Source organism: Hemicordylus capensis, chromosome 12 (assembly GCF_027244095.1).
Source record: "Hemicordylus capensis ecotype Gifberg chromosome 12, rHemCap1.1.pri, whole genome shotgun sequence".
In the NCBI taxonomy this organism is placed as follows: Eukaryota; Metazoa; Chordata; class Lepidosauria; order Squamata; family Cordylidae; genus Hemicordylus; species Hemicordylus capensis.
In genome coordinates, this window is record NC_069668.1 from 10,413,344 (window position 1) to 10,438,630 (window position 25,287).

Genomic DNA, 25,287 nt, shown 5'->3' on the forward strand with positions numbered 1-25,287 from the left:
TCTTACTGATCATGAAGAACCATTTAATGGTTGAGAACAGGCCTGTGCAACTTCGAGCCACTCCCATCAACCATGACTATTGGCCTCTGTTTCGACAGTGGGAGTTGTAGTCCAACCACAGCTTTAGGGCCAAAATCGTGGTGCTCCCATTTAGAACATGGGCTTGGGTTAGCAAAGGGATCCTGTTGTTAAACTGTTTGGGTCAGGTAGGGGATTCTAACCTGAGGTCCCCATTTGCCATACTCCCTAGCCAAAGGATGATAGGTCAAGAAGATTTGGGGGCCCAGCCTTGGTCTCTTCGGGGCCATTCACCCTGGCCAGTTTTTTCCCTTCTCTGAAAGGGAGTGGAGAGCATAACGTAGGGTAGATATGCAGTGAGGCACAAACCACTGGAAGCGGGAGGATGTTACCACTGAGCTTAGAATGAGAATTGCAGTAGAAGGATTAATTAACTAGTGTTATTCTGCCCCAGTGTATACAGTAATTATATTTGTAATTTATTTTTATGGACTTATGAGGGTTTGTCTGAGGCGGACCGTTTCTGAAGGTAGCGAGGCTCCATAAAACAAAACAAAGGGCCTTCTCCTGCCCGGTCTGGATGGGCAAGAGAGAGCCAGTTAAAAGTCTCCATCCCCACCGTGAGCACAGAGGGCAGTTTTCCCACAATCCTTCATTGCCCTGCAGTGGAGGCATGGCACAAACGACTCCTCCAACACATTCAGACGTGCAGTGAAAGTGGAGGTCTGGACTAGGCTTCCCCAACACTTCCTGAGTGGGTCAGCTGGTCGTGGGTAGGAGAGCTGGCCTTGTGGTAGCAAGCATGTCTTGTCCCCTTAGCTAAGCAGGGTCCACCCTGGTTGCATATGAATGGGAGACTAGACGTGTGAGCACTGGAAGAGATTCTCTTCAGGGGATGGAGCCGCTCTGGGAAGAGCAGAAGGTTCCAAGTTCCCTCCCTGGCAGCATCTCCATAATAGCTAGGGCTGAGAGAGACTCCTGCCTACAACCTTGGAGATCCTGCTGCCAGTCTGGGCAGACAATACTGAGCTAGATGGACCAATGGTCTGATTCAGTAAATGGCAGCTTCCTATGTCTGTATGAAGACTGGCCTTCACAACATTCCAGAGCAAGGTGGTTCCACCCAAACACCTAAGGTTTGTCAAAGGTAGAAGTCAACAGTCCCTTCCCTGGTCACACTGGAACTGCCTCGGTTCCAGCTCCAGCCTGTAGGCTTCCAGTGGCATCTGGTGGGCCACTGTGTGAAACAGGATACTGGACTAGATTGCCTCTTCTTGGGCCTGATCCAGCAGGGCTGTTCTTATGTTCTTATGGATTCAGTGGCCTGTTTCCTGAACTACAAGCAACAGCATCTTGTTTAGTGGGAAGGGAACCCTGGCCACTATGTTTCCTTGCTTTGTCTGTCTTGTCATACTTGCAAGACATGTGAGCTTCAGAGTTCAAAAGGTGTTTGCGTCTCTTGATGGAATGTAGTGTGACATATGTTTGGAATGTATTTTTATTTTTTTAAAGCAACACTGCACTGTTTTGAATATGTTTGTGCTGGCTGGATCTGAACGTGCCAGTCTCTTAAAATGGAGAGCCTCTGTGGAAGGAACTCAAAATCTCTAAGGCAATCCTCCCAAAGGATGCTTTTGGTTTTTATATGAATTCCTGACCGCCAGTTTTTTTAACTTTCAGATCTTGTGGCCTGTGAAAAATTCATTGGTATTAGCTTGGCTTCTGTAATAAATCTGGTGTTTGGTCACATAAGAGATGTGCTGAGGCAGTTCCGTTGTAACCAGTGAAGGGTCCATCTACCTTTGTCTGGTTACAGGCAGTAGCTTTGACAAAGCTTTGGTAGAATCCTTACAGGCAATCAAGTTGGGAGACACCAGGAACTGGGAGGGACGCTGTGCTGGTGGGTGTGGGTGGGGACAGTTGCTACAGAGCTGCCCCCACCATTTGAAAAGGTGCCTCTGCCCAGTTAGCAGGCTGATGCCCAAACTGTGTGTCCCAAGAGGGCCTGAAGAGAGTCCCCTGCCTCCAGGGGCTCACATTCTAAAGAAAAAACCCCAGAGAGACCTCTGGCGTCCTGTCCCGTCCCAATGGAGCCTAGGCTTGTGCAACAGAAGGATAGGGGAAAGTCCCTTTGGGCACAGAAGAGGGTGTGCCCAGCCGGGTAAAAACCCTGCCCTAAAGGGCCATCTTGCCAGGCTCATGTGTGGCCACCCATCCAAATGCAAACCAAGTCAGGCCCTGCTTAGCAAAGCAGGCTCTGGTGGGCCGGGAAAGGCACGGCCCCTGGCAGAACCTGGCGGGTTATGGTAGGGTCCTGATAATGGCTTTTCAGACAGCAGAAGTGGCTGCAGGAATGCAGCACGGGTTGGCTAGCTGGCCCCGTGAAGCACTGACCACTTGGCCCTTCTGCTGGCATTGACTCTAGTTGGCCGCCCCACAACGAAGGGGGAAACCATCTGGCCACAAGCCCTCAAGCTGCTGTGCTTGTCCTCAGTACCTGATCTGACCCTGAGAAATCATTCCAGCCTGATTCATGGTGGACCCAAGACTTCAGACTATGTCTGGCTGAGTCCCTATTTGTTTAGAACAGGACAAAACGCCCATAAATCCAGGCATTTCAGCTTAACGGGACTCTGGCTCAGGCTGCAAAGCCCTTTCCATTCGCCGTCCCGTGATGGATGTCTTGGCACAGCACTCACTTATTGAAGCACCTTAATATACACACCATTTATGATGCCCCCAAGGCAAGGCGATCTTTCCCCTTCAGATGAGCTCTGAGGTCCACTGGAGTATGTGGCGAAAATGATTGATTGGGGCTCCAACCTGGCCTCTGTGCGCTCTGTTTAGAATATCACCTGAAAGAGACGCGAAAAGACCTGTTTGCTTATTAGTCCTTGTTATTTTGAACAAAAAATAGAACTTTGACAGTGCAAGTGGGGTGGGGGGGAATAAATAAACACTTCAACATACTCCATGGCCTCATCGTCAATTATAATTATTAGACAGCACTTTAAGGTTTTGTTAATACATTTCCTCATGTATGCTGCGGGCGGGGGTGGGGGAGGGGAGAGAAATATGTTTTATAAAGAGTGCATTAAAGCCAAGCAATAATTGATGTGGGACAATATTAAGAGAAGGGTTTTTTTCCTTCAAAAATTCAACTCCTAGATGACCTTGAAAAACAGCAAGAGAATGTCAGCTGCATTGAAACAGCTTCTATGATCAGAAAAAGCAAATACTCAAACTCTCTGAGCTACAGTATCATTAATTCTCATATGAATGAGCAAGAACGGATAATGCAGAGGTGGACAACCTGAGGCTTCCCAACTGTTGTTGGACTACAACTCCCATCAACCACTCCCATATGGCTGGGGGTGATGGGAGTTGCAGTCCAACAGCTGGAGAGCCTCTGGTTGGTCACCACTGGGAGAATGGGCAGTTGAGACTGACTGATGGCCAGTTGAAATAGGGTTCATTTTAAACTTGCTTTTTAGGGGCTATAATCACACCCGTTCCCTATTACCATTTACATGTTTATATTGCCATTCATCATAGGAACATAGGCAGCTGCCATATACTGAGTCAGATCATTGGTCCATCTAGCTCAGTATTATCTACACAGACTGGCAGCAGCTTCTCCAAGGTTTCAGGCAGGAATCTCTCTCAGCCCGATCTTGGAGATGCTGCCAGGGATTGAACCTGGCACATTCTGTGTGCAAAGCAGGTATGTTCTATCTATCTATCCATCCATCTACCCAATTCAATTTCAATTTTTATGCCGCCTTTCATAAAGCATCTCAAGGCAGCTTACAAAAGTTAAAATACAATGAAATTCCATTAAAGAACCCTCATTTTAAAACCTTAAACTTGGTTAAACAGTAAAAACCATAAAACACCAAAAAGGAACCACCATTTAAAAAGACAAAACAGAAGCAGGAGAGCTGAGAGACCCGGCAGCTCTGAAGGGGTAAAAGCCTGCACAAATAAAAAGGTCTTGAGTTGTTCTTTAAAAGCGGCCCCAGATGTCAGAGTGGGTATTCATTGGGAGGGCTACAGCTCCATCCCCTAAAGCAGGGTTTCTTAACCTTGGCCCCCCAGATGTTGTTGGACCACAACTCTCATCATCCTCAGCTACAAAGGCCATGTCTGGGGATGATGGGGGCTGTAGTCCAACAACATCTGGGGGCAAGAAACCCTGCCCTAAAGGGCCATCTTGCCAGGCTCATGTGTGGCCACCCATCCAAATGCAAACCAAGGCAGGCCCTGCTTAGCAAAGGGAACACTTCATGCTTGCTGCCGCAAGACCAGCTCTCCGTCCCATCCTGGGGCAACAGGGCAGTGCCCGGCATCCCCTTCTGCCTCTTCTAGACCCAGGTAGCACCATGTGGCCCTTGGCAGTGCTAATCGTGGGACCTTGCCTGCTGCCTGCATCTTCACATCCGAGTGAATCAATTTCAGACTTCTGAGCTGGCTGGTTCCACTGCACCCCCACCCTCGTTTTGCCATATGCTATGCGCAGCAGATTAAGACAGAGAGAGCTTTTCACTCTCCCTCCCCAAAAAGGGACGCTGCCAGCGGTACAACTGTGCTCCTCAAATGCAGGCTCTGTCGGCACCAAAACGTGGACAGGGCATCTGTAGAAGAGACGGGTTCCCTTGGCTCCAATGACCTCTGCAAGAAAGGAAGAGGTGCTCAGCGCCTGCTGGGCGCCCCCCTCCATCAGCTGCAAGGGTGGGCAACTCAGCTGGCTCGAAGGAGGGTCCTGGACAAGGTCCATGCCTAATTGGCTTCGTTTACACATAATCGGGCGTGAAATGGAGGCCACAGCCTGTGGGCGTGCTGTTGGATTCCTGCGTTTCTCCAACTGTCAGGTTTGGGGAGGCAGCTATTGTCTATATTGCAGCGATGGCGGAAAGTTGTGAACCTTTCAAAAGGGCCCATAAACACACTGTCCGTCTTCTTTCATCAGAGCAGTCCTTCCTTCAGCAGCAGAGCGGCATATGCTTGGCTCTGTGCTTTGTGATGTATTTATTTTTTTAAGCAGTGTGACAAAATGGGAGATGCTCTCTACTTCCCGGGGGTCTATCCTCAGGAGAGAAATTGCTCTGATCCCAAATCTAGAAGGACACCGCACCTTTGAGGTAGGCTGCTGCCAGTTGAAGACTGATCTAAAGCCACTGACCAGGCTCAGACACGACTTCAACAACCTAGAACTGTCCAGCTTGGGACTTACAAGCACTGTACAGCCAGAGTCCACACAACCCAGCTCTAGACGAGAAAATATTATTCAGAAAACAACTCAACAGTAGTGAATGACCTGACGAGGCACATGGGAACGAGTGTTGCAAGGAACCCTCCAGAACCTTTTAAATCAGACTGAAACCACTTCTAAGTATATGAAATTTATTATAAAACAAGGGTTGCAAAAAGAATAAGGAATTGGGGGAAACGGGGAACTGGAAGTAAAAGGCACATAGGGATTCAAAAGAAAATACAAAAACATTAACTAACTAACTGGCACTGAGTTTTACCTTAGTCTAGCAGTAGGCAGGTCCTTGGCTGAAACTGGGAAGTCTGACCAGAATCCTGGGGCTGCTAACCAGAAGGGTTTAAAAATCATCAGAGGAGAAGGAAAACCAGGATGTTCTTGCCCTAGATCAGTAAACATGGGGCACTCTTAGCTTGTTCTCCTGTCTGCAGCTTTAGGATACCTGCACAAGGATGGATGGATAGATAGATAGAGAGAGATTTATTGCGGTACTTGACCAGATACAGCAATTATTATAGTTCATAACCACATACAGTCAGTACAGTCAATTTATCAAATTAACCACATTTAGGGGTTGGTTTGTTTTTTAAACTTCTAATAGGATGAACATCATTACCTAACTGACTGAGGGAGCCTTAACCTTTACAGTTTACTGCGTGGAGTATTATAGAAAGTGCAGTGAAGTAAAATATGTGCCACATTTTTTACTTCCAAAGGCACCTGCGCAAATGATAAGGTATCTTTTTATATCTGCCCTCCAACCACACCGATGGGAAAACACTGAAACGGGTCAAAGTAAAAGCTCTCTGATGTGCTGGGCATGTCACATTATAAAAATAACTTGCTGGGGATTGAGGAGGGGTGTCCCACCAGTTCCTAATACAACTGGGTAGTTTGCTTCTCTCCTCCTGCATTTCAACGTCTAAAATACACCGCTCCAATATTCTAATGGCCTATTCATGTCATAATAACTTAAAAACAGCCCTGCTGGGTCAGGCCCAAGGTCCATCCAGTCCAGCATCCTGTTTCCCACAGTGGCCCACCAGATACCGCTAGGAAGCCCACAGGCAAGAGGTGGGGAATATGCCCTCTCTCCTGCTGTTGCTCCCCTGCAACTGGTATTCAGAGGCATCTTGCCTCTGGCTGGAGGTGGCCTATAGCTCTCAGACTAGTAGCCACTGATAGACCTGACTTCCATGAATTTGTCTAAACCCTTATTAAACCCACCCAGACCTGTGGCTGTCACCACATCTTGTGGCAGATAATTCCACAGGTTGATTATGAACAGTGTGAAAAAGTAGTTTCTTTGGTTGGTCCTAAATTAAAGGGATAAATGTGGATCCCAACATTGTATCTTGGACAGGGGAGGAGGGTGTGTTGCTTTGGAATAAAGGAAGAATCAAGATAACATTTTTGCTCATGCCTTTCCGGTTGAGCTGGGATTTGCTGTTTGTCAGGAAACATGAAGGTAAGCCAGCTTGCGGGAACGTCCAGTATTTCAGCTAATAGCATTAATGTAATTGTGTTAGCAAACCATTCAAAAGACTGTACTCCTATATTGCTTATTCTGAATCAGCACAGGACGGCTTTCTCTACAAATAACGACAGAAGGGCATTCTCAAGATAAATTCTGCTCAGGAACTATACTCAGAAGGTATACAATTGGCACAACATATTCTCTCAGACCATCAGAATATATCGAGCCAGTTGTAATTCTGGAGGCAGAAATAGCATTGCCTTGCCAAAGCCACGGAACTTGTGCTTTGTGGGAGCAGATCCTGGGAGCAAGAGGAGGCCGAAGAAGACCCATTCCTGTACCGGCTGGTGTTAGGACTACAACTCCCATCATCCTCAGCATCAGCTTATTGGGGGTGATTATATTATAATAAATCCAATCCAATCCAATCCGATACAATTGATTACAATCCAATCCAATAACAATAACAATACAATACCAGCAACAAAAGCAGTTGTTGGGATGGCCAACAAATAAAGTGGTGACGGTGACTAAATATAGGAGAAAACTAAAGCATCAAACAGGGATCCATCTATTTATTTGTTTGTTTATGTGTCGACCGCTCTCGAAACGAGAGCTTTAGGAGAGGAGAGCTGGTCTTGTAGTCACAAGCATGACTTGTCCCCTTAGCTAAGCAGGGTCTGCCCTGGTTGCATATGAATGGGAGACTTGATGTGTGAGCACTGGAAGAGAGTCCCCTTAAGGGATAATGGGGCCGCTCTGGGAAGAGCATCTAGGTTCCAAATTCCCTCCCTGGCAGCATCTCCAAGATCGGGCTGAGAGAGATTCCTGCCTGTAACCTTGGAGAAGCTGCTGCCAGTCTGTGAAGACAATACTGAGTGAGATAGACCAAGGGTCTGACTCAGTATATGGCAGCTTCCTATGTTCCTATGTTTGTGGAAAAGCGGGCAAGTCCTTTCTGGATCCTAGAAGGATGCATTTGTTTATTTATTTTATTTTACATATTTTTATACAGCCCAAAACTTACGTTTCTGGGCTGTTTACAACATGCATGACAGAAACCGGAATAGGGGTTTAACATAACTCGGAGCCAGCGTGGTGTAGTGGTTAGAGTGCTGGACTAGGTCCGGGGAGACCCGAGTTCAAATCCCCATTCAGCCATGAGACTTGCTGGGTGACTTGGGGCCAGTCGCTTCTTCTCTCTCAGCCTAACCCACCTCACAGGAGGTTAGGAGGAACCTAAGTATGTAGTACACCGCTCTGGGCTCCTTGGAGGAAGAGTAGGATAGAAAATGTAAATAATAATAATAATGATGATGATGTGTGTGGTGGGGTGTATCATGTATATAGCACCAGGCCTGCTCAACTCTGGTCCTCCAGCAGATGTTCGCCTACAAGTCCCATAATCCCTGGCTACTGGCCCCTGTGGCTGGGCATGATGGGAGTTATAGTCCAAACAAACAAACAGTTGGGGGGGCCTAACTTGGCACACCTACACAAATACATACACATCTCCAAGAAACATGGTGTATTTAAAAATAATTATTTTTTGAATCGATATCTATTACGTGTCTGGGTCTACACTCTATATACAGAGAGAGAGAGAGAGAGAGAGAGACACTAGATATAGCGCGCGGGAATGCGGGGGTATTATTTATTTATTTACTTATTTATTTTAATTTTCCTCATTGGACATCCTGTGAACAATAAGGAGGGGTGGACAACGAACGACTCCCTTCTCCACGAGACGCCACCCCACGCCTACCTCAGGCTCAGAATGCCCGTGCACTTGCGCGGCATGAGCGCGAACAGCCTGTCTTCGCCTCACCTCAGTCTTCTCCCGCTTTCCCTACGAGCTGAGCCAGCAGAGCCGCCGCCGCGCGCATCCCTGGGGGCGGGGCTTGGGTGAGGGGTGGGGTAGGAGGAGAGTGGGAGGAGCCTTCCACCCTTCTCCACTCCTCCCTCCGCCCCTCGCCGGTCCAGTGGCAGCATTAGAGGGAGGGGGCTGTGGGGAGGCTGCGGGGCGGGCACGCGCGCGCTGAGGGGGCGTGAGGCCGGGGTGCGCGCTCGCCCCTCGTCTCCCCTCGCTCGCTCCGAGGCGGCCGCGGAGGGGAGCCGGAGGATCCGCCGCCGGACGGAGGGAGAGCGCCAGCGAGTCCTCCTCGGAGCAGGCGCCCCCCGGGGCCGGGCGCAGCAGCGCGATGTCGGCGAGCGGCCCCGGCAGCATGTTGCCCGGCGGCAGCGCCGAGGAGCGAGGCTACCGCCGCTTCCTGGAGGTCTTCCTGGGCGAGTTCCGCGGGCCCTTCCTCTCCCCCGAGCCGCCCCCTCCGCTGCCCCAGCAGGAGCAGCAGCCGCCCCAGCCCCAGCTGCAGCCGCCACCCTCGGTCGGGGAGGGAGAGGGGGACGCAGCCGAGGAGGAGGAGGAGGAGGAAGGCTCGGCGGGAGGAGGAGGAGGAGGCGACAGCCAGGAGCCGTCCGAGGACCAGCGGGAGGAGGATGCCGATGCTGCCGCCGCCACCCCCGAAGACCCCGGTGCCGATGCCGCCCCCGGGGAACCGGAGCCCCCCGAGGAGGAGGAGGAGGAAGCGGGTGAGGCGCCGCCGTCTCCCCCGCCGCCGGCCCGGGCGCCCACCCCGCCGCTGCCCGCGCTGCCCCGGCCGCTCTCGGAGCCCATCACCGAGGAGGAGGTGGAGGGCGAGTGCCTGGATCTCTGCCTCCACCAGCTCTACAAGTAGTGAGTATATGCGGGGCTGGCGGGCTCCGGGGCATGGGCAGAGCGCGCGTCTTCTACACACACACACACACACACACACACACACACACACACCCCAGCCAGGCGAGGGTCACTCAGCCGCCCCAGACCAGGCCCCCTTCTCGCGCCTCGCAGCCTGCGTGGTGGTGGTGGTCCAGGGGGCTCCTGGCCATGGGCAGAGGGCACCGCCGCTTGGCGCTTCCCCTTCCCCACCCGCCCTCGCTCGACCCTTTCCACAGAGGGCTCTGCACATGCATGTGGCAGAGTGCAAGTGATGCACAAAAATTTAACAGAAGGTGGGGAGCCCGGAAGGGGCCTCTTTGGCGAGAGGGCTGGAAACTGACTATTTGCATGGAAATTGACCAGGCGGAGGAAAAGAAATTGACCAGGTGGAGAGCGCTGGGTTTCTCCTCTCTCAACTCCCCTGTGGCTTTCTTCCTATAGATGTGGGGTGGGAGGTGGTGGATATTGGTTTCTTGTTGGTTTGGGGTGTGCGGGGGGATGCCTTACACCTCTAGGAATGAGGAGAACACTGTGGGTAATGGGGAAGGGGGTGAAGAAGGAGCTGTGTGTGTGTGTGTGCGCGCACTCGTGCAAGCTGGAAGGCATACCTAGCAGCAGAAGTCACCAGGAGAAGGTGTTCAGGCTCGGAGGGCTGGAGGGGAAGAGGAGGCAGCAGCGGGGATCTCCTCCCAGGGCAAAGCCTCAAGATCTGGTCCCCCATGATGCTGTGCGTGTGGTGCTACCCTCTGGCTTTGCAGGCTGGAAGGAGGCCTGGTTGCTGCTGGCGCCCTTTTCTTCCCAAGAAACCCGGAACCCTCTAAGACTGACAGGGCTCGAAGAGGCATAGAAACCTGTGAAAATATGCATAGCCGGCTGGGGAGCTTTGTGCTAAGGAGCTGACAGTTGCAGGAGAATGTGTTACTCTGTTGCCAGAGAGAGAAAGGAGGCAAGCGGGTTTTGCAATCCGTTTGTATTCATTTCTGTTCCTGACCTCTGCACAGAGGATGCGGCAGATCTGGGACCCAGCAGGAGAGAGATCTTTGCATTCTCACAAGTGCAGACTCCTACTCCTTAGCCAAAATATTTTGTAAAAAAACAAGAGGGGGTCCCCCGCCCCGGCCCTCAGCGACTGAATTTTGGAGACAGCACGGTCAAAGTATATTTTGGTTCAGCTTGGTTTGTGTATATTTGTGTATCTGTGTCTGTCTATAGGAGCAAGTAGCACCCCCCCACACACACACACCCCTATCCTTTGGCATTGTTATGAGTCTAATCCTGAAAATCTTCTGAATGAACAGTTCACAGTTAGTATTTGGAAAAACTGGGTGCATTAAACAATAAATGCAAAACATTGCACAGACAGCCATCTATCTTAGGTCTGTCTCCGGTATACTCAGATAGCTTTGTGAGCTTTTGCATGAGAACCTACTTAGCTTTGGGGAAAGAAATGGCTCCTTCCAGACCACCTGCTTGTAGAAACAATGCTATATCTAAACAGCGAGTCAAAGATACTGTCACTGGAGTCCTCTAAGAGGTGCTGCTTCTTGGCTTGAATCCTTCCGTTCCTGAAGATGCCGTTTCTCTGTTAAATTCATACCATCCTCACTCTATAGGCATTATAGAGCCATCCGACTCTAACTCGGCACGTAAAACAATTAAACCCACTGAGGAGGATTCTCCCCATGTTTACTTGAGATGTTGGAGATATTGTTTTATATTTTGAGGTGCAGCCATGGGCATTTGAGGTGTCAGTCGTGCACACGTGGATCTTGAAGCATTTCATCATCATTTGAGAAACGTTCCCTGCTTCAGTTAGCACACTTTCCCCACCCTGCACAAGGTGGTGGTCTTCTGGTTTAATTGGCATTGTACAATCTGCTACTGCAGGAGAAGATACTCACTCGCCAGATGCTGGTGGTCCAGAGGGTCCTGCTACTGGGCTTGGCTGCTGCACACACAGCCTGCCCACCTGTCCCTAACTGACATAAAGCAGGAATTCTGGTAAATTTCACCTCCAAGGTGTCTTGTCAGTTTCTTTTTCAAACAGAGATGGGGGAAGCTTTAGGTTCTTCAGCCCTAGTGGGCCCACATGGCCTTCCAAACAACAAAAATCAAAAGGGATGGGAGATCTGGTAAGTGGAAGGAGGGGAAAGGACGCAGACAGCCAAACTGATCCGATCTTGAATATGCAAGACAATGAGGTGCCCCTTGTCTGCATGTATATTATATCATATATCATTTATTTATTTATGTGATTTCTATACCGCCCTTCCAAAAACAGCTCCAGGCAGTTTACACTGAGAAATAATAAATAAATAAGATGGCTCCCTGTCCCCAAAGGGCTCACAATCTGAAAAGAAACATGAGATAGACACCAGCAACAGTCACTGGAAGTCCTGTGCTGGGGGTTGCTATATGTTGCTTTGGGACACTGTTCCCTCTAACAGGGATTTCCAGATGTTGTTCACTACAACTTCCAGCATCCCTAGCTGCAATAGCCTTTGGCTGGGGATTCTGGGAGTTGTAGTCAACAATGTCTGGGAATCCCTGTTAGAGCGAACACTGCTTTGGGGGTGGCGGCGGTGTCTAGAACAGGGCTGCTCAACTTCGGCCCTCCTGCAGAATCCCTGACTATTGGCCACTGTGGCTGGGGATTATGGAAGTTTTAGTGCAAAGACAGCGAGGGGGGCCTAAGTTGAGCAAGTCTGGTCTAGAATATCCTCAGGAAAGCGAAGTCGGGGAATGTGGCAGCTGTGGTGAAATGGCAGGTGGGAAGTGTCAAGCCCTGATTTAAGTGGTGTCTGAAATTGATCTTAGATTCTCTCCCTTGCGACTACATACTCTCTCTTACAACCAGAAAACAAAATTTAAGAAGAATAGGTAGCAGGGCTATAACGTTGTGAGCTGCCCATGCCTTAGGGTTTTAACCCCTGCTAACTAGGCAAAAAGGCACCTTTTTAATGTGGTGGTTCTCTTTATTTAGCAGGGGGAGCATAATTGGCCCTATCCACCCCAGCACAGTACCTCCATTGACTGTTGCTGGTCTCTGTCTTGTGTTTCTTTTTAGACTGTGAGCCCTTTGCGGACAGGGAGCCATCTTTATTTATTTATCTATGTAAATACGGGGGGGGGGCGTCCTGAGCCATTTTGGAAGGGCAGTATACAAATCAAATAAATAAATAAATAAATTTGGAAACTTTTGTTGAAAAGTGGTATATAAATATTTGTTGTCATCATTAGGGAGATGGTGATTTCCCAGTGGGCCAAATGTCTCTCCCAGGATCTATTATTATTATTATTATCTTAGCCAAGAGCGGTGTACTACATACTTGTGTTTCTCCTCACAACAACCCTGTGAAGTAGGTTGGGCTGAGAGAGAAGCGACTGGCCCAGAGTCACCCAGCTAGTCTCATGGCTGAATGGGGATTTGAACTCGGGTCTCCCCGGTCCTAGTCCAGCAGTCTAACCACTACACCATGCTGGATCTACCTGCTTGGTCATTGACTTCTTGCTTGTCCGGGCTTCTGCAAAAAGATCTGCTGGTCTGATGAAAGCAGTCTTCCTGCCCACTTTAGAAAATGAATGCGGATGTCTTTCGTAATTGGACAAAAATGTTCTTGCTGTTCTCTCTTCACTCCATTACAAAGGGAAAAAAATTGCCATTATTAAAGCAGCTTTTAATAGGGTATTTTGTAGAGAAGGGAACATTAGTGTCATACATTAGAACTGTAAGGAACTCCACTGCTCCTGGGTGCTTCAATAATTCATATGGCAGTTGAGCCAGCTAACTAGCTTGCGTATTAGCTCTGCTTATATTCATACCCCATGGAGAACATGGCTGCAGGCAACTAATGGCTGAAGAGGTAAATATTTTAGGGCTCCGGCTCTGCTCATCAGTTCTGAATGCCGTATGCAAGCAGCCGATAGCTTGGTAAATCTGGAATTAGCTGTGATTATAGAGAGGAGTCAGTTGAGTTGAAACCACCTTCTCTTAAGGATCACTTGGGCTTGTCTGGTTGGATCCTAGGGTGACCACGCTGCTACCAGTTTTTAAAAACCAGCGTTCCTTTGAGCTGGTGCTTGAGCTTGGTGCTTGAGCTGTCGTATACAGCTCATCGTATACAGTCATCCCTTGAGCTGGTGCTTGAGCTTGGTGCTTGGCTTTTCCAGGCAAAACCAGAAGCTCTTTGTGTTCCAGTTTCACGGCTCTGTCGCCTTGTGTGGGAGCAGAAGTGCTTGGAGTTTGGAGTGAGCACGCTCCTCCCTCCCTGTACGTGTGTGCAGTTATCAGGGTCCTGGTTATTTTTATTTATTTATTTTATTTATTCGATTTCTATCCCGCCCTTCCAAAAATGGCTCAGGGTGGTTTACACAGAGAAAGAATAAATAAATAAGATGGGAATTGAGGAATCATTCTGTGTGATCTCTATAGCACACATGAACCGGCAGAAGGTCAGGCTTGGACCACAGAAAAATAGGGTTCAGACCAGTGTGTAACAGGGATTCCCAGATGTTGTTGACTACAACTCCCAGCATCCCCAGCTGCAATAGCTTTTACTTTGGGATTGTGGGAGTAGTAGTCAACAGCATCTGGGAATCCCTGTTAGCGGGGACCCTGAGGATGACCCCTTTCATGGCTGGTGCTTGGGCCTCTTTCCGTGCCTGGTGTAGACGGACTGTGATGAAGACGGCGCTGTTGCCTTCCTCATGCTTGGGCGACAAATGGTGTCATTTAGTGCATAATACCCACGTCGTATACAGTCATCCCTTGATGAATGGATGATGCATGTTGCGCAGAATACTTGAGTGGCATCACTTCGCTGTCTGGGTAATAAGGCTAAATGCAGACGGAGAGGAACCAACCAGACAAAGCACTTTGGAAGGCAATGTTATTAAAAAAAAAAAAAAAGACGTTGGGGAATCGGGGCTGTAACAATAGACTTCACCCAAGAGTGACCAGCTCCTTCTGCCGTGCTTCGTGCTGAACATAGTTTCCCAGGGGGAGGCTTGGTTGGACTGCAGGGATAAAAGACAGGCAGCTGGCCCCGTTGTGGAAGAAGCAGCCAAGGTGAATGTGCAGAACCGGTGTCAACGTTCTGACGGGCAGGTGTGCAGCTGCACAGGAGGGCTTCTCAAACCTGCTGTGAGATCTAACCTCCGTTGGAGGCGAGCAGGTAGAGGAATCCTGGCTTTAAATATAGCTGCCCCGCCCCATCCCCCCAGCAGCTTAACGCATTGGCTTAGCTAAGCACTGGGAGTCTAAAGAGAGATTTAGAGGCCTGGATTGCATCACAAGAGTTCAGCCGTGTGTGCATTTTCCAAAAGCACAATACTGAATTTTTTGGGGGTTAGGAGGACAGCCCACCCCCCTGCCCCCCATCTATGCGCCACTAGTGAAATGGCAGGTTCAGGCTAGGAATGGATGGATGGCTTTCACAATGGAGGGAAGCGAGCCGTAAGGTTGCTGAGTGTATAATTTAATTCCAGCCCTCTTCTTGAAATGTAGCTTCTGTATTTGAGAAAGGAGTTGGTCGGTGTGTTCCGCTAGAGCGGCTGTCTGGCTGAAATTGCCGCTCATGTGGTGATGGACCCAAGAGCCTGGCAATGGAGGCGTGGTTCCTTGATGAACTCGTTAGGTGGCTGGAATGACCATGACTTGAAGGGGACGGGCTCATTCAGTAGTTCAGCATGATGACCGGATGATGACCGTGTGTCCCAGAGGGCCAAATAGGTGATCCACCCTCACTTGAACTAGGGTCTCCTCTCTTACAATCAAGCAATCGTGCTTCTCTCCCCCACCCCCCACCCCAAGCAAGATAATTCTTCTCCTTCAGACCCAAGTGTGGGCTTGCACAACTTTCTTGCTCCATTTTAGTAGCAAGTTGTCTGGCATTTCTCTTCCATTTCTTGGAAATGAATTATGACACATGCCCTTATTTCTCCAGGGCTGAAGCATTAACCCTGTTTTGTAAGACTCTTGGTGCTCCAAGTGGAAGATGGGGAGGTGAAGGTTTAGTCCCAACCAGACGTACATGTGTGTGTGTTCAGTTCATAGGCCCAGGAAGTTACTCCCTATGACCTATGGGGAGTAACAGCAGGAGAGAGGGCATGCCCTCCACAGGCTTCCAGTGGCATCTGGTGGGCCACTGTGTGAAACAGGATGCTGGACTAGATGGGCCTCCTTGGGCCTGATCCAGCAGGGCTGTTCTTATGTTCCTATGTTCTAAGACTAGGCAGCCCTCTCCAGATGATTGATTTAGCTCTGGCTTCTTCAGACCTATCACTGTTCCACGGGCTTCTTAACTTCCCTAAGTTCTCTGCCGTGGACCTCCCAAGGATGTTGTGCAGTGTTCCCTCCAACAGGGATTCCCAGACGTTGCTGACTACAACTCCCAGCATTCCCGGCTGCAATGGCTTTTGCTTGGGGATTCTGGGAATTGTAGTCAACCACATCTGGGAATCCCTGTCGGAGGAAACACTGATGTCGTGGTCCCAGAAGATCTTCCTTTCCAGTTGCGTATGGCCTGTTCCAAGACTGAAATGAGTTGCTTGCTGTTTGACTGCCAAGCTCTCTCCTCTTCCTCAGTTTAGAGACATGCCTTGCTGGAAAGGCTCTTTCCTGGACAGGTTATTCATGCGGGGAAAACTGATATGCTCCATGTTAATTTCTGCAGTCAAGGTATCACTTCCCCACCCCACCCCGCCCCCGCTTGCCATTTGCCGTCAACACCCATTAACTCTATCTACCAGGGAAAGTTTTGTGCCCGTGGCACTCCCCAGGTAACCAGCGGAGAGTTGCGGAACGCTTTCTGGAAAAGACTCTTCAACAGATGGATAAAGCAGAAGGCAAGAAATAAAATAAAAATGAAATCCAGTGGGTTACTGAAGCATATGATTTAGAACTGTTCATTCGGGTTCAAAAGAAGACTCTCCAGCCTCGGTAGAAGAAAACAGTCCTGAGACTTGGAGGGAAGCCGGGGCTTTGGCAGCTGACCCTCTGGCACGGATGGCGAGCAGAATGTCCTCCCTGCTCTGCCAGGCCTCGAAGCGAACACAAAACCTTTTTCAACGATGTGGACAGGGGCGCCTGGGAGCTCAGAAATGGGCCTTTGTTCCAGAGGTGGTAAATCAGCGCCTGCATGAATAGTGTGCCCTCTTTTTTTCTTTCTTATTAGAGGGTTGGGGGGGGAGAGCTCCTGTTTGAAATGGGGACAAGAATCTGCATGGTTCTAGGTTGGAGGAAATGAAACCCATTGAAAGGGAAGAAAGGGGACGGGGCTCGAGCTGAAAGGAGACTCTAAGGATGGTGGCACATTGGACTTGCTGGAAGGCCAAGGGGAAGAACTAGAGGGGGGGATGAAAGATTGAGGGCAAAGTAGAATTGTATGGTGGTAGGCCGTGGGCTTGGAGATGAGCCAGTTGGGGACAGGAGGGAGGGAAAACGGGTGGTAGCCAGCAGGGTGAGGGATTTCACAGGCTCTTGGGTCTTAGCAATACAACGGGCATCTCCTGTGGTGTGCCCTAGGTAAAAATAGGACACTTTGACTCCCAGGATCAAGCATGTGAAACCGAGCTGAATGGGGAATGGAAATGTTGCCATCAACAAGGGAGCAATGCAGGGTTCAGAAAGAGAGAGCCGGAAAATGGCTGCAGCCGCAGCACCAGATGACATTTTAAACAACTGTATATAGCGAGACATTGATTCAGAAAATAGATTCTGGCATCTGCTTCCCATGGAAAATGTATGTGTGTGTTTGTGTGTATTAAATGGAGGACAACAGTAGACGCCTGGATGGAGCTGGGGGCCACTTTAGAAGATGAAAATGGGAGTAAATGGAGAGCGGAGAGCGTTGACTTGATGACAATGCATGTTTGGGCTGAAGGTCTGGTTTGGTTTTGGTTTTTAAAGGCAAAAAACCCAACTAGGAGCAAATAGTGTGATTTGTATAGGTAGATGGTGAAGGGGACACAGTGGTGACCAAGAATTGTTGTGAAAACCATGGAACTTTTTGTAAAAGGCCCATATGAAAAGCCCTACTGGGTCAGGCCCAAGAAGGCCCATCTAGTCCAGCATCCTGTTTCCCACCATGGCCCACCAGATGCCTCTGGAAAGCCCACAGGCAAGAGCTGAAGTTATGGCCTGCTGTTACTCCCCTGCAACTGGTATCCGGCCCATCTAGGAGATGTGAGGCGTAGCAGTAAGAAATGCAGCTGGCAGTATTTTGTGTCCTAGAAAAAAAGTCTGTGTGTTCTGAGCTGCATAGCATTCAACGTAAGCAACACGCCGAGCGCATCTGATGTGGAGAGATTCATTGCCATTTAATTTGGAATAGCTGGCGCTCTTTCAGTGTGGCTGAATTGGTATGTTCCCGCTGTTTCGCCAGCAATTCTGGCTCTTTCATCTGAAAGGTTTTTGGGGGAGGAATTGGCCATCAGAGGGCAGAAATGAGAGGGAGGGAGGAAAATCCCAGCAGCATGTTCAGAGGAGCTGTCTGTATATGTCAGGGGCATTTGAAGTGGCAATGGAAGCTGGAGGGTATCTGGGGAGCCTTCCTAGAAGGGGCAACCTCAGTTTCTTCGCATCACTGTGCACTTCGAGAAATGCACTTGGAGGAAAACCTCTGCAATCTTAGTAGTAACAGCATTTCTTCCTGTAGAAAATGAGGGGGGCTGTTTCCTTTGCCGGGAAACCCACCACAACGCCAAAGGGGCCAATTAGCACTTTGAAGAGAAGTGGGGGGAGTGAGAAAATGAAGCTGATGGGCGCTTTCCTGCCTGAATTACATTAGGAAAAGAATCCTTTTCTGTGGCCAGACTGGCTAATCTGACGCTACAGCCAGAATGTTATTAACAAGCCGTACTGGGTTGCGTTAGAGATCTGCGCACTGGAGGGAAATGAAATCCAGCAGAATCCTCTCCCTCGTTGGCTTCTGTGGAGGATCTTGGGGAGGCCAAGCTTGACGTCATCATGGGTGTCTGAGGGTTTGCCACCCCACCTTCTGTGCTTCTTCCACTCACCTGCCCAAACTGAATAGTCCAGGTGGTGCTGATTCTTGTGGGTCAATATTTCTGTCGTCCTTCCACAGGAATGCTTGCTCTTCTTCCTAGAGCTTTTGAGGAGGATCAGTGTGGTGTTTTCCCTCTGCGGAAGGTTGGCCAAGAACTTTAAAAAACAACAACCCCAAATCCTTCAGAAGTAGAACTGAATTTAACAAGAAATAAAATAAATAAAAATAAGTATTCCAACACTTAAGCCTTTGGTGTTGGTTTCAAGGGGTACTGTGTTGGTACCCCTTCCAGAATTCCAAAATCAATTTCCAGATGGGGTAGTGCTATTTTTCCATGGAAAGGACATGCAGATCTATGTGTGGAATTGTTCTGTTCAGAACTGAGCATGAGGAAGAATCATTGTTCTCGGGCAGAACGAAATCTGCTTTCCAAACTGTTGCCAAAGACAGATGGTGGTGTCTGCTGACACGCGGGCAAAAGTGCCACGGTGGTGGGGGAGAAGCGGAGCGTCTCGAGAGGAAAGGAGAGCAGCGGCCCATCTCGGGCGGTCTGGCCAGATGAAGTCTCCACTTGGTGGCTGAGCTTGGGAGCTGAATGTTGGCTGCCCTCCTGCCTGAGGGCGCTCTGAGATGAGGCACAACCTGTGCTGCTGTGCCTCTGTGTTTCCAAGGGAACATAGGAAGTTGCCTGCTGCTGAGTCAGACCCTTGGCCTCTCCAGCTCCGGACTGTCTGCTCTGACGGGCAGCAGCTCGCCAGGGTTCCATTACAGCGTTCACATGTAGTCGCCCACCCAAATGCAAGCCAGGGTGGACCCTGCTTAGCAGAGAGGGCCATTCATGCTTGCCACCACAAGACCAGCTCTCCACTTTGGCAAGAGAACCCCATTCCAAAAACCTCTGCTGCCATCTGGCACTGTTGCACCTTGCTCCGGACATTGGGCCGTCTTTCTAGGAGCCGGTGAGGCAGGTGTCTCCTGCTTCTGCTCCACAGAGGCAAAATCAGTGTGCCCCTTTTGAGTCTGCTGCAGGTGGTTTTAAAGGGGAAGGGTGATGGGCAGAGCTCTAAGCCCTCTTGGGTCCTCTCTGGCAGGAATACTGGATCCCAGAAAGTACCACACTCTGCATCCGTCTGCTGCCAGGGCCTCAAGTCTTGGTCTTTATTGCTTGTTCCTCCTGGAACAGAGCAGGTCGGAAGCTTTTCTCTGCTGGCTGCCCGAACTAAGTTTCTGGAGGTCAGTCATATTTGTGGACCCCGGATCCTACCAGGGATGCCGCATTTGCCGGGACTGAGACATCCTGTTGCATTGGTGTCAGCCAAGACGGCAACTCTGTTCAGGCTTAGCATGACCTGTGTTCAAGGCGACCTGCAAATCTGCGAAGCATTCCACGTTGTTGTTGGTTTTAACCAAAACTGGAACTGCAGTAAAGATTCACATGGCCCCTGTGCAGCGCTGAACTGGAGAGGCAGGCTGCAAAACATGACCCAAGACCTCCTTCTAATTATACTTGATTGTGTTCCATTTTTCCAAAGCAGATCTGCAAATCTGCTCAAAGCAAACGATGGGTGATGTTTCTTTTCAGATTGTGAGCCATTTTATGTACTGTGTTTATTTATCTCGATGGAGACCGCTTTGGGAAATATTTTTTATTGAAAAGTGGTTTATAAATAATTGTGGTGTTTAGCTGAGGTACCCAAATTAGCTAAGCAATTGCTCAGTCCTGTTTCACAATAAGCCGTGGACTTCAAGAGGGCAGCTCTGATTAAGGCACAATTAGAAATCCACATTTTAATCTGCCATTAATGAGTAATTCCACTAGTTAATCGATGCAGATTTTTAGCCCTAATTTATAGCCAGTTTTTGCTCTGGCTGATGAAATCAAGAGCTTCTTCCTTGTAGCTGGAGGAATGTTAATCCAAGCTTGGATTATTTATTTATTTTTTAAGTCATTGTGAGATACTTGGGACCCTTCAGAGACTCTTTACCCCAGCACCCCAGGGGTCACTGGAAGGGATCCTCCAAATCAAATTGGTGCCCCAGCTTTACCACTGGGACCAGATCCTCCCTGCACCATCCACATACTTGATGGCTGCCATCTGCCATGCACAACAGGATGTCCTCGCCGCCATGGCAGACCCCCAATGATTCCCCAGCCATCTTTCCACATCCAGGAGAGTGGCCACTCTTCCCAAATCGGAGGGGAACTCTGGGCCATTTCCTCCTGGCCTCGGTGAATTCATGCACATTCCAAGCGGCCTGTTGCAAAGCATTTTCTCTCAAGAACAAAAAGCTCCCTGCTCGGTTGTAAAGGGGCGGAATGGACTTAAAGCTGATATGAGTCAGTGCTGAAGAACTGGGGGTGGTAACCCCTTAACTGGGGGCGATGACCCCTTCTGGGGACGGTAACCCCTTAACACCACATGGACATGTTTGTCCTTGAGTGGAAGCACACAGCGCTGTTGTGATCAGGTTGGTGCCGAGTTGGGCAGGGCTCCTGTTATGCCTGTTGCTAGATATTGGTCTGCATCAAGGCTGTCCTCGTCTTTTGCCTCTTATAGTATCAGCCTGACCTAATAGGGTCAGTATCACAGTGTTTCTGCGGGAAAGGCATGAAGGGCCAATTTCCAAGAAAGGGCTGAGAGAGACTCCTGCCTGCCACCTTGGAGAAGCCACTGCCAGTCTGTGAAGACAATCCTGAGCTAGATAGACCAAGGGTCTGACTCAGTATATGGCAGCTTCCTAGGTTTCTATCCTTGGGCATATGTGGGCGTAGGCTGGGTTCAGACAGCTTCCTGGGGTCCTCTGTGTTTGCCCCCTTTCCGAATCTCTGGGCAGATTGTGCCGTGATAGATCTGAAATGTTGCAGTCTGTCTTCTTAATTGAAGAAGCAGACAAGAAAGCCAAGTGTGGTTAAGAGAGAGATGACAGGTTCTGCCACAAGGAGTCATTGTGTCTGACTCCCGGATTTCCACCCACAGGCAGTTCAGCACAGCATGTTGGCTGGAGGGGTGGCCTGATTTCCCCCGTGAAAACTATATCTGTTCAAAACGCAACGATGTGCTGCCTGCATGGGGTTGGGATCTGGCTCCTCTCCCTTGCTTGTGCAAGGGAGATGAGAGCTGGTCTTGTGGTGGCAAGCATAGACCAATGGTCTGACTCAGTATATGGCAGCTTCCTAGGTTCCTATGCAAGTGAGTTGCATGTTACATGAGAACATTAAAAGCCTGGCCTAGATCCTGGAGTTTCACTTGGCTACAAGAGGGAGGGATTACAAAGGCTTGATTTTGGCAGGTTTCAGTGTACTGGAACATAGGAAGCTGCCATATACTGAGTCAGACCCTTGGTCGGTCTAGCTCAGTATTGTCTTCACAGACTGGCAGCGGCTTCTCCAAGCTTGCAGGCAGGAGTCTCTCTCAGTCCTGTCTTGGAGATGCTGCCAGGGAGGGAACTTGGAACCTTCTGCTCTTTCCAGAGCGGCTCCATCCCCTAAAGGGAATAGCTTACCGTGCTCACACATCAAGTCTCCCATTTGTATGCAACCAGGGTGGGCCCTGCTTAGCTAAGGGGCCAAGTCATGCTTGTGACCACAAGACCACATTTTGCTTGGGTTTTTGTCATGCTGGGATGTCATGTGGAATCCGGCAGCCTCTCTCTCATACTTTCAGAGCTCTTTCAGGTCGCCAGGGCAGAGTACTGAAAAGCAACCTTCCCTCCTTTCGAAGGAAGCCAGGCTTTGTGGGCTGTTAAGCTGACAGGTAAGGGCATGTGTTTGTGCCGACAGTGATTTAGAAATCAAAATAACTAAGGAACAAAGCTGAGGAATTTTTTTTTTAAATGTTCTTTTGCTAATCACGGTGTGTTTAAATATATACATGAAATTTTGCAGTGTTGGAGGCATGCAGCTGGGCTAGCTGAACATTCAGTATGTTTGAGAACTTGCTTCTGTTTCCTGGGACTAGCGAGAGAATGATCCAGCCGTACTGCAGTCTGTTGAGTTCAGTGGGATTTACTCCCTAGGGACGTGCGCCCAGGACCCTAGCCTGATTCTCCTGGAAGACTTTTGTATGCTCGTTGTGGACCTTTCCAGAGTGAAGATATCATTCGTTGTCATTTTTCAAGCTGAAAGGATCCAGGCCAAATGAAAGCAGGTGTTACGACCAGTTGGAACCAGGATGTGGCCGTACCCCCCAGCCCAGTTCACTGCTCTGGGGTGAGGTTGAAATATTGACTGCAAAGTCAGTCAAGCAGATGTTCAAAATGCCAATTTGACTAGAGATTGACTGCATAAACTTCCTTTACTCGAGAGTGTTTACTAGAATCTCTTTATAAACAACATGTTTATCAAGTGTTGAGTTGATCTCTGTCACTGCAGTGCTTTTGGCAGCCTCCATCAGACACCAGCAGTCTTCATACCATGAATATAAATATCACATTTCAATGTCTCAAAAAAACAAAAAAATGTGGACAAATTAGTATAAAGTTAGCAAAGCTACAGAAATGAACGTTGTGTTCTGTGGAAACTGTGCAACCATTTACCAACTGGAATACAATTTATTGCGACAGACAGCCCCAGCATGAAAATTCCCACTGACTCAGAAGCTGCTGGTCACCAATGGTGCCCTCCTGTGAAGAAGAGGCTGGTAATGCCTTATGAAAAAGAGATCCATGAAGTATTTATACCAGTAAAATCTCTAGACATGAGTAACAATAGGCAGAAAGAAGAGGGCCGCTTGAGATGCCTGTTCTTAATCGATGCCATCTTACCTTTCCTAGAACAGAACACTTTCTGACATGTGTGGAAAATGCTGTCTTGGCTGTTCCTTCACTTGTCACCTTTCAGAAACTTCTTTGTCAAGTGAGAAGTTGAGGGCGGGGGGGCAGAGAAGAAAGAATAAGGACCCCTTCTTCGAGCCTGCCCCTCTGGACCAATAAAGGTACCTGCCTGTGGAGAAACAGCAGAAGGGGTGATTTCTGGCTCCTCAAATGAAAGGGAAGATGCTTCATTCCCCTTGTTAAGCCAAGGGTGTGCTTTCTTTAAACGGGTTGCAGGGAAGAACTGGCAATAATCCCTAGTTTATATAGGCCCCAGCATAATTATTGGGCCCCGCCATTTTACAGAGTCCGTTCTTGTAGGCATTGTTTGGGTGATATTTAGAAGCAGCCCCATGCACGAGCACAGACCTAGTGATTCAGTAACTTCATTGTCAGCCCTGCCACACTGTCGGTGTTCATGTGCTAAAATAAAAGCAGAAATATACACACAGACCCCCAAAAACCAAAACCCACCACCATTTGATTCTACACACATGCTAATTGGCATAATTGCTCTCCGGTAACTCAAAATCAGCACTGAGTGTGCACTTCCCAAGGAAAAATAATAATTACCATAGCAACAATACAAGCTGCCTCCTGAAACGTGCTGCATCCCTTCTGAGGAGGCCCGCAAACACAAAGCCCTTCAAGCTCTCTGCACAGATCTGAGAACAATTAGTCAGTCCTTTTATTTCAGATCATTGTTGGCTGCAGGTGGGAGGTGCCAGCTAAACAACGCTGCATGCGTTGAGATACTTCCTTTTTAGCTATGATAGTCTACACACAAACACACACACCCCACCCTGCTCACAGGTGGAAAAACTGCACAAGGAGAGTGGTTGTGATCAGGGTTCCCTCTAACTGGGATTCCCAGATGTTGTGGACTACAATTCCCAGAATCCCCTGCCAAAGGCCATTACAGCTGGGGATTCTGGGAGTTGTAGTCCACAGCATCTGGGAATCCCTGCGAGAGGGAGCAATGGTTTTGATTGAGAGAGCACCCCTCTGTCAGTCGTTGAGTTCATTTTCTTAAGCACACCTGCCACTCAGCAGCTTGTGTGTTTTTGACATGCCACAGTTGTGAGCCTCTGAGCTTTTGTGCAAGTGTTTCTGTGCATAGCAAGACGAGTTGGAGCCCCACAAGTGTATGTATATTGGTGTGCAGAAACATCTTGGGTTATGGACGGGAATCACAATTGCGGAGTGCTATATTTATGAAAGTGATTATATCATAATCCACGATAATGATATAGTGGATTATGATTCTAATTATTATAGTGGATTATATAGATTATAGCATAATCCACTATAATTACAAATATTACTGTCAATGTAGTGCTAAAATGCAGAAGAGGAGGTCAAGAAAAGTGTACCTAAAGCCATTTCCCTGCTTCCTGTTACGGTGGATGGTACCCACTTCTTTTCCTGTTCATTCCACATGTAGTTCTGCTACTGTATCTCACAATCTAGCCCTCCCTGAGTGTTTAGGACTCTCTTCTCTTTCAAGCTGCAGTTATATTTAAATCACTTTTCAATCACTTGTATTCCGTAGGACGATTCGAAAAGCTAGAGGATTCTTTGATCACGTGGATCGCTTTTGCAAGATAGTGCAGTGTGTGACTATGTCATTGGAACATTCTCATTCTACACACACAGACAAACACATTCTCTCACTCACACTCTCCTGGTAACTTCTAGTTCTGTTCCGGCTTAATTTGTGAGATTTGTTTTTCCTCTGGGCCTGTCCTTAGGTGGAAGTGGCTTCCTCTTTTCAGTGGCTGGGTTGGGGTGCGGCAATTCAGGCCTTTCCAAAGGAGGTGTGCGGCATTCCTTTCTGAAGGGCACACATTAGTATTGGTGGAGGCAAGAGCCTCTTCCTTTCACTGGCTGTTTCAAGGGCGCCTTTGTTCCCTTTCTGCACTCCCTCCCCCCCCACCCCGCCTTTGCT

The 25,287-nt window shown here is 49.0% G+C and overlaps 1 protein-coding gene across 1 annotated transcript in view; it reads left to right on the forward strand.

Annotated features, from left to right (window-relative positions):
- Positions 1-8,761: 8,761 nt before the first annotated feature.
- PPM1E (protein phosphatase, Mg2+/Mn2+ dependent 1E) overlaps positions 8,762-25,287 on the forward strand; it is a 47,508-nt gene continuing 30,982 nt past the window's right edge. The window contains exon 1 of the mRNA XM_053275100.1: positions 8,762-9,498. Within this exon, the coding sequence (XP_053131075.1) occupies positions 8,966-9,498 (533 nt within the window). The 5' untranslated portion in view covers positions 8,762-8,965. The remainder of the gene's footprint in view (positions 9,499-25,287) is intronic.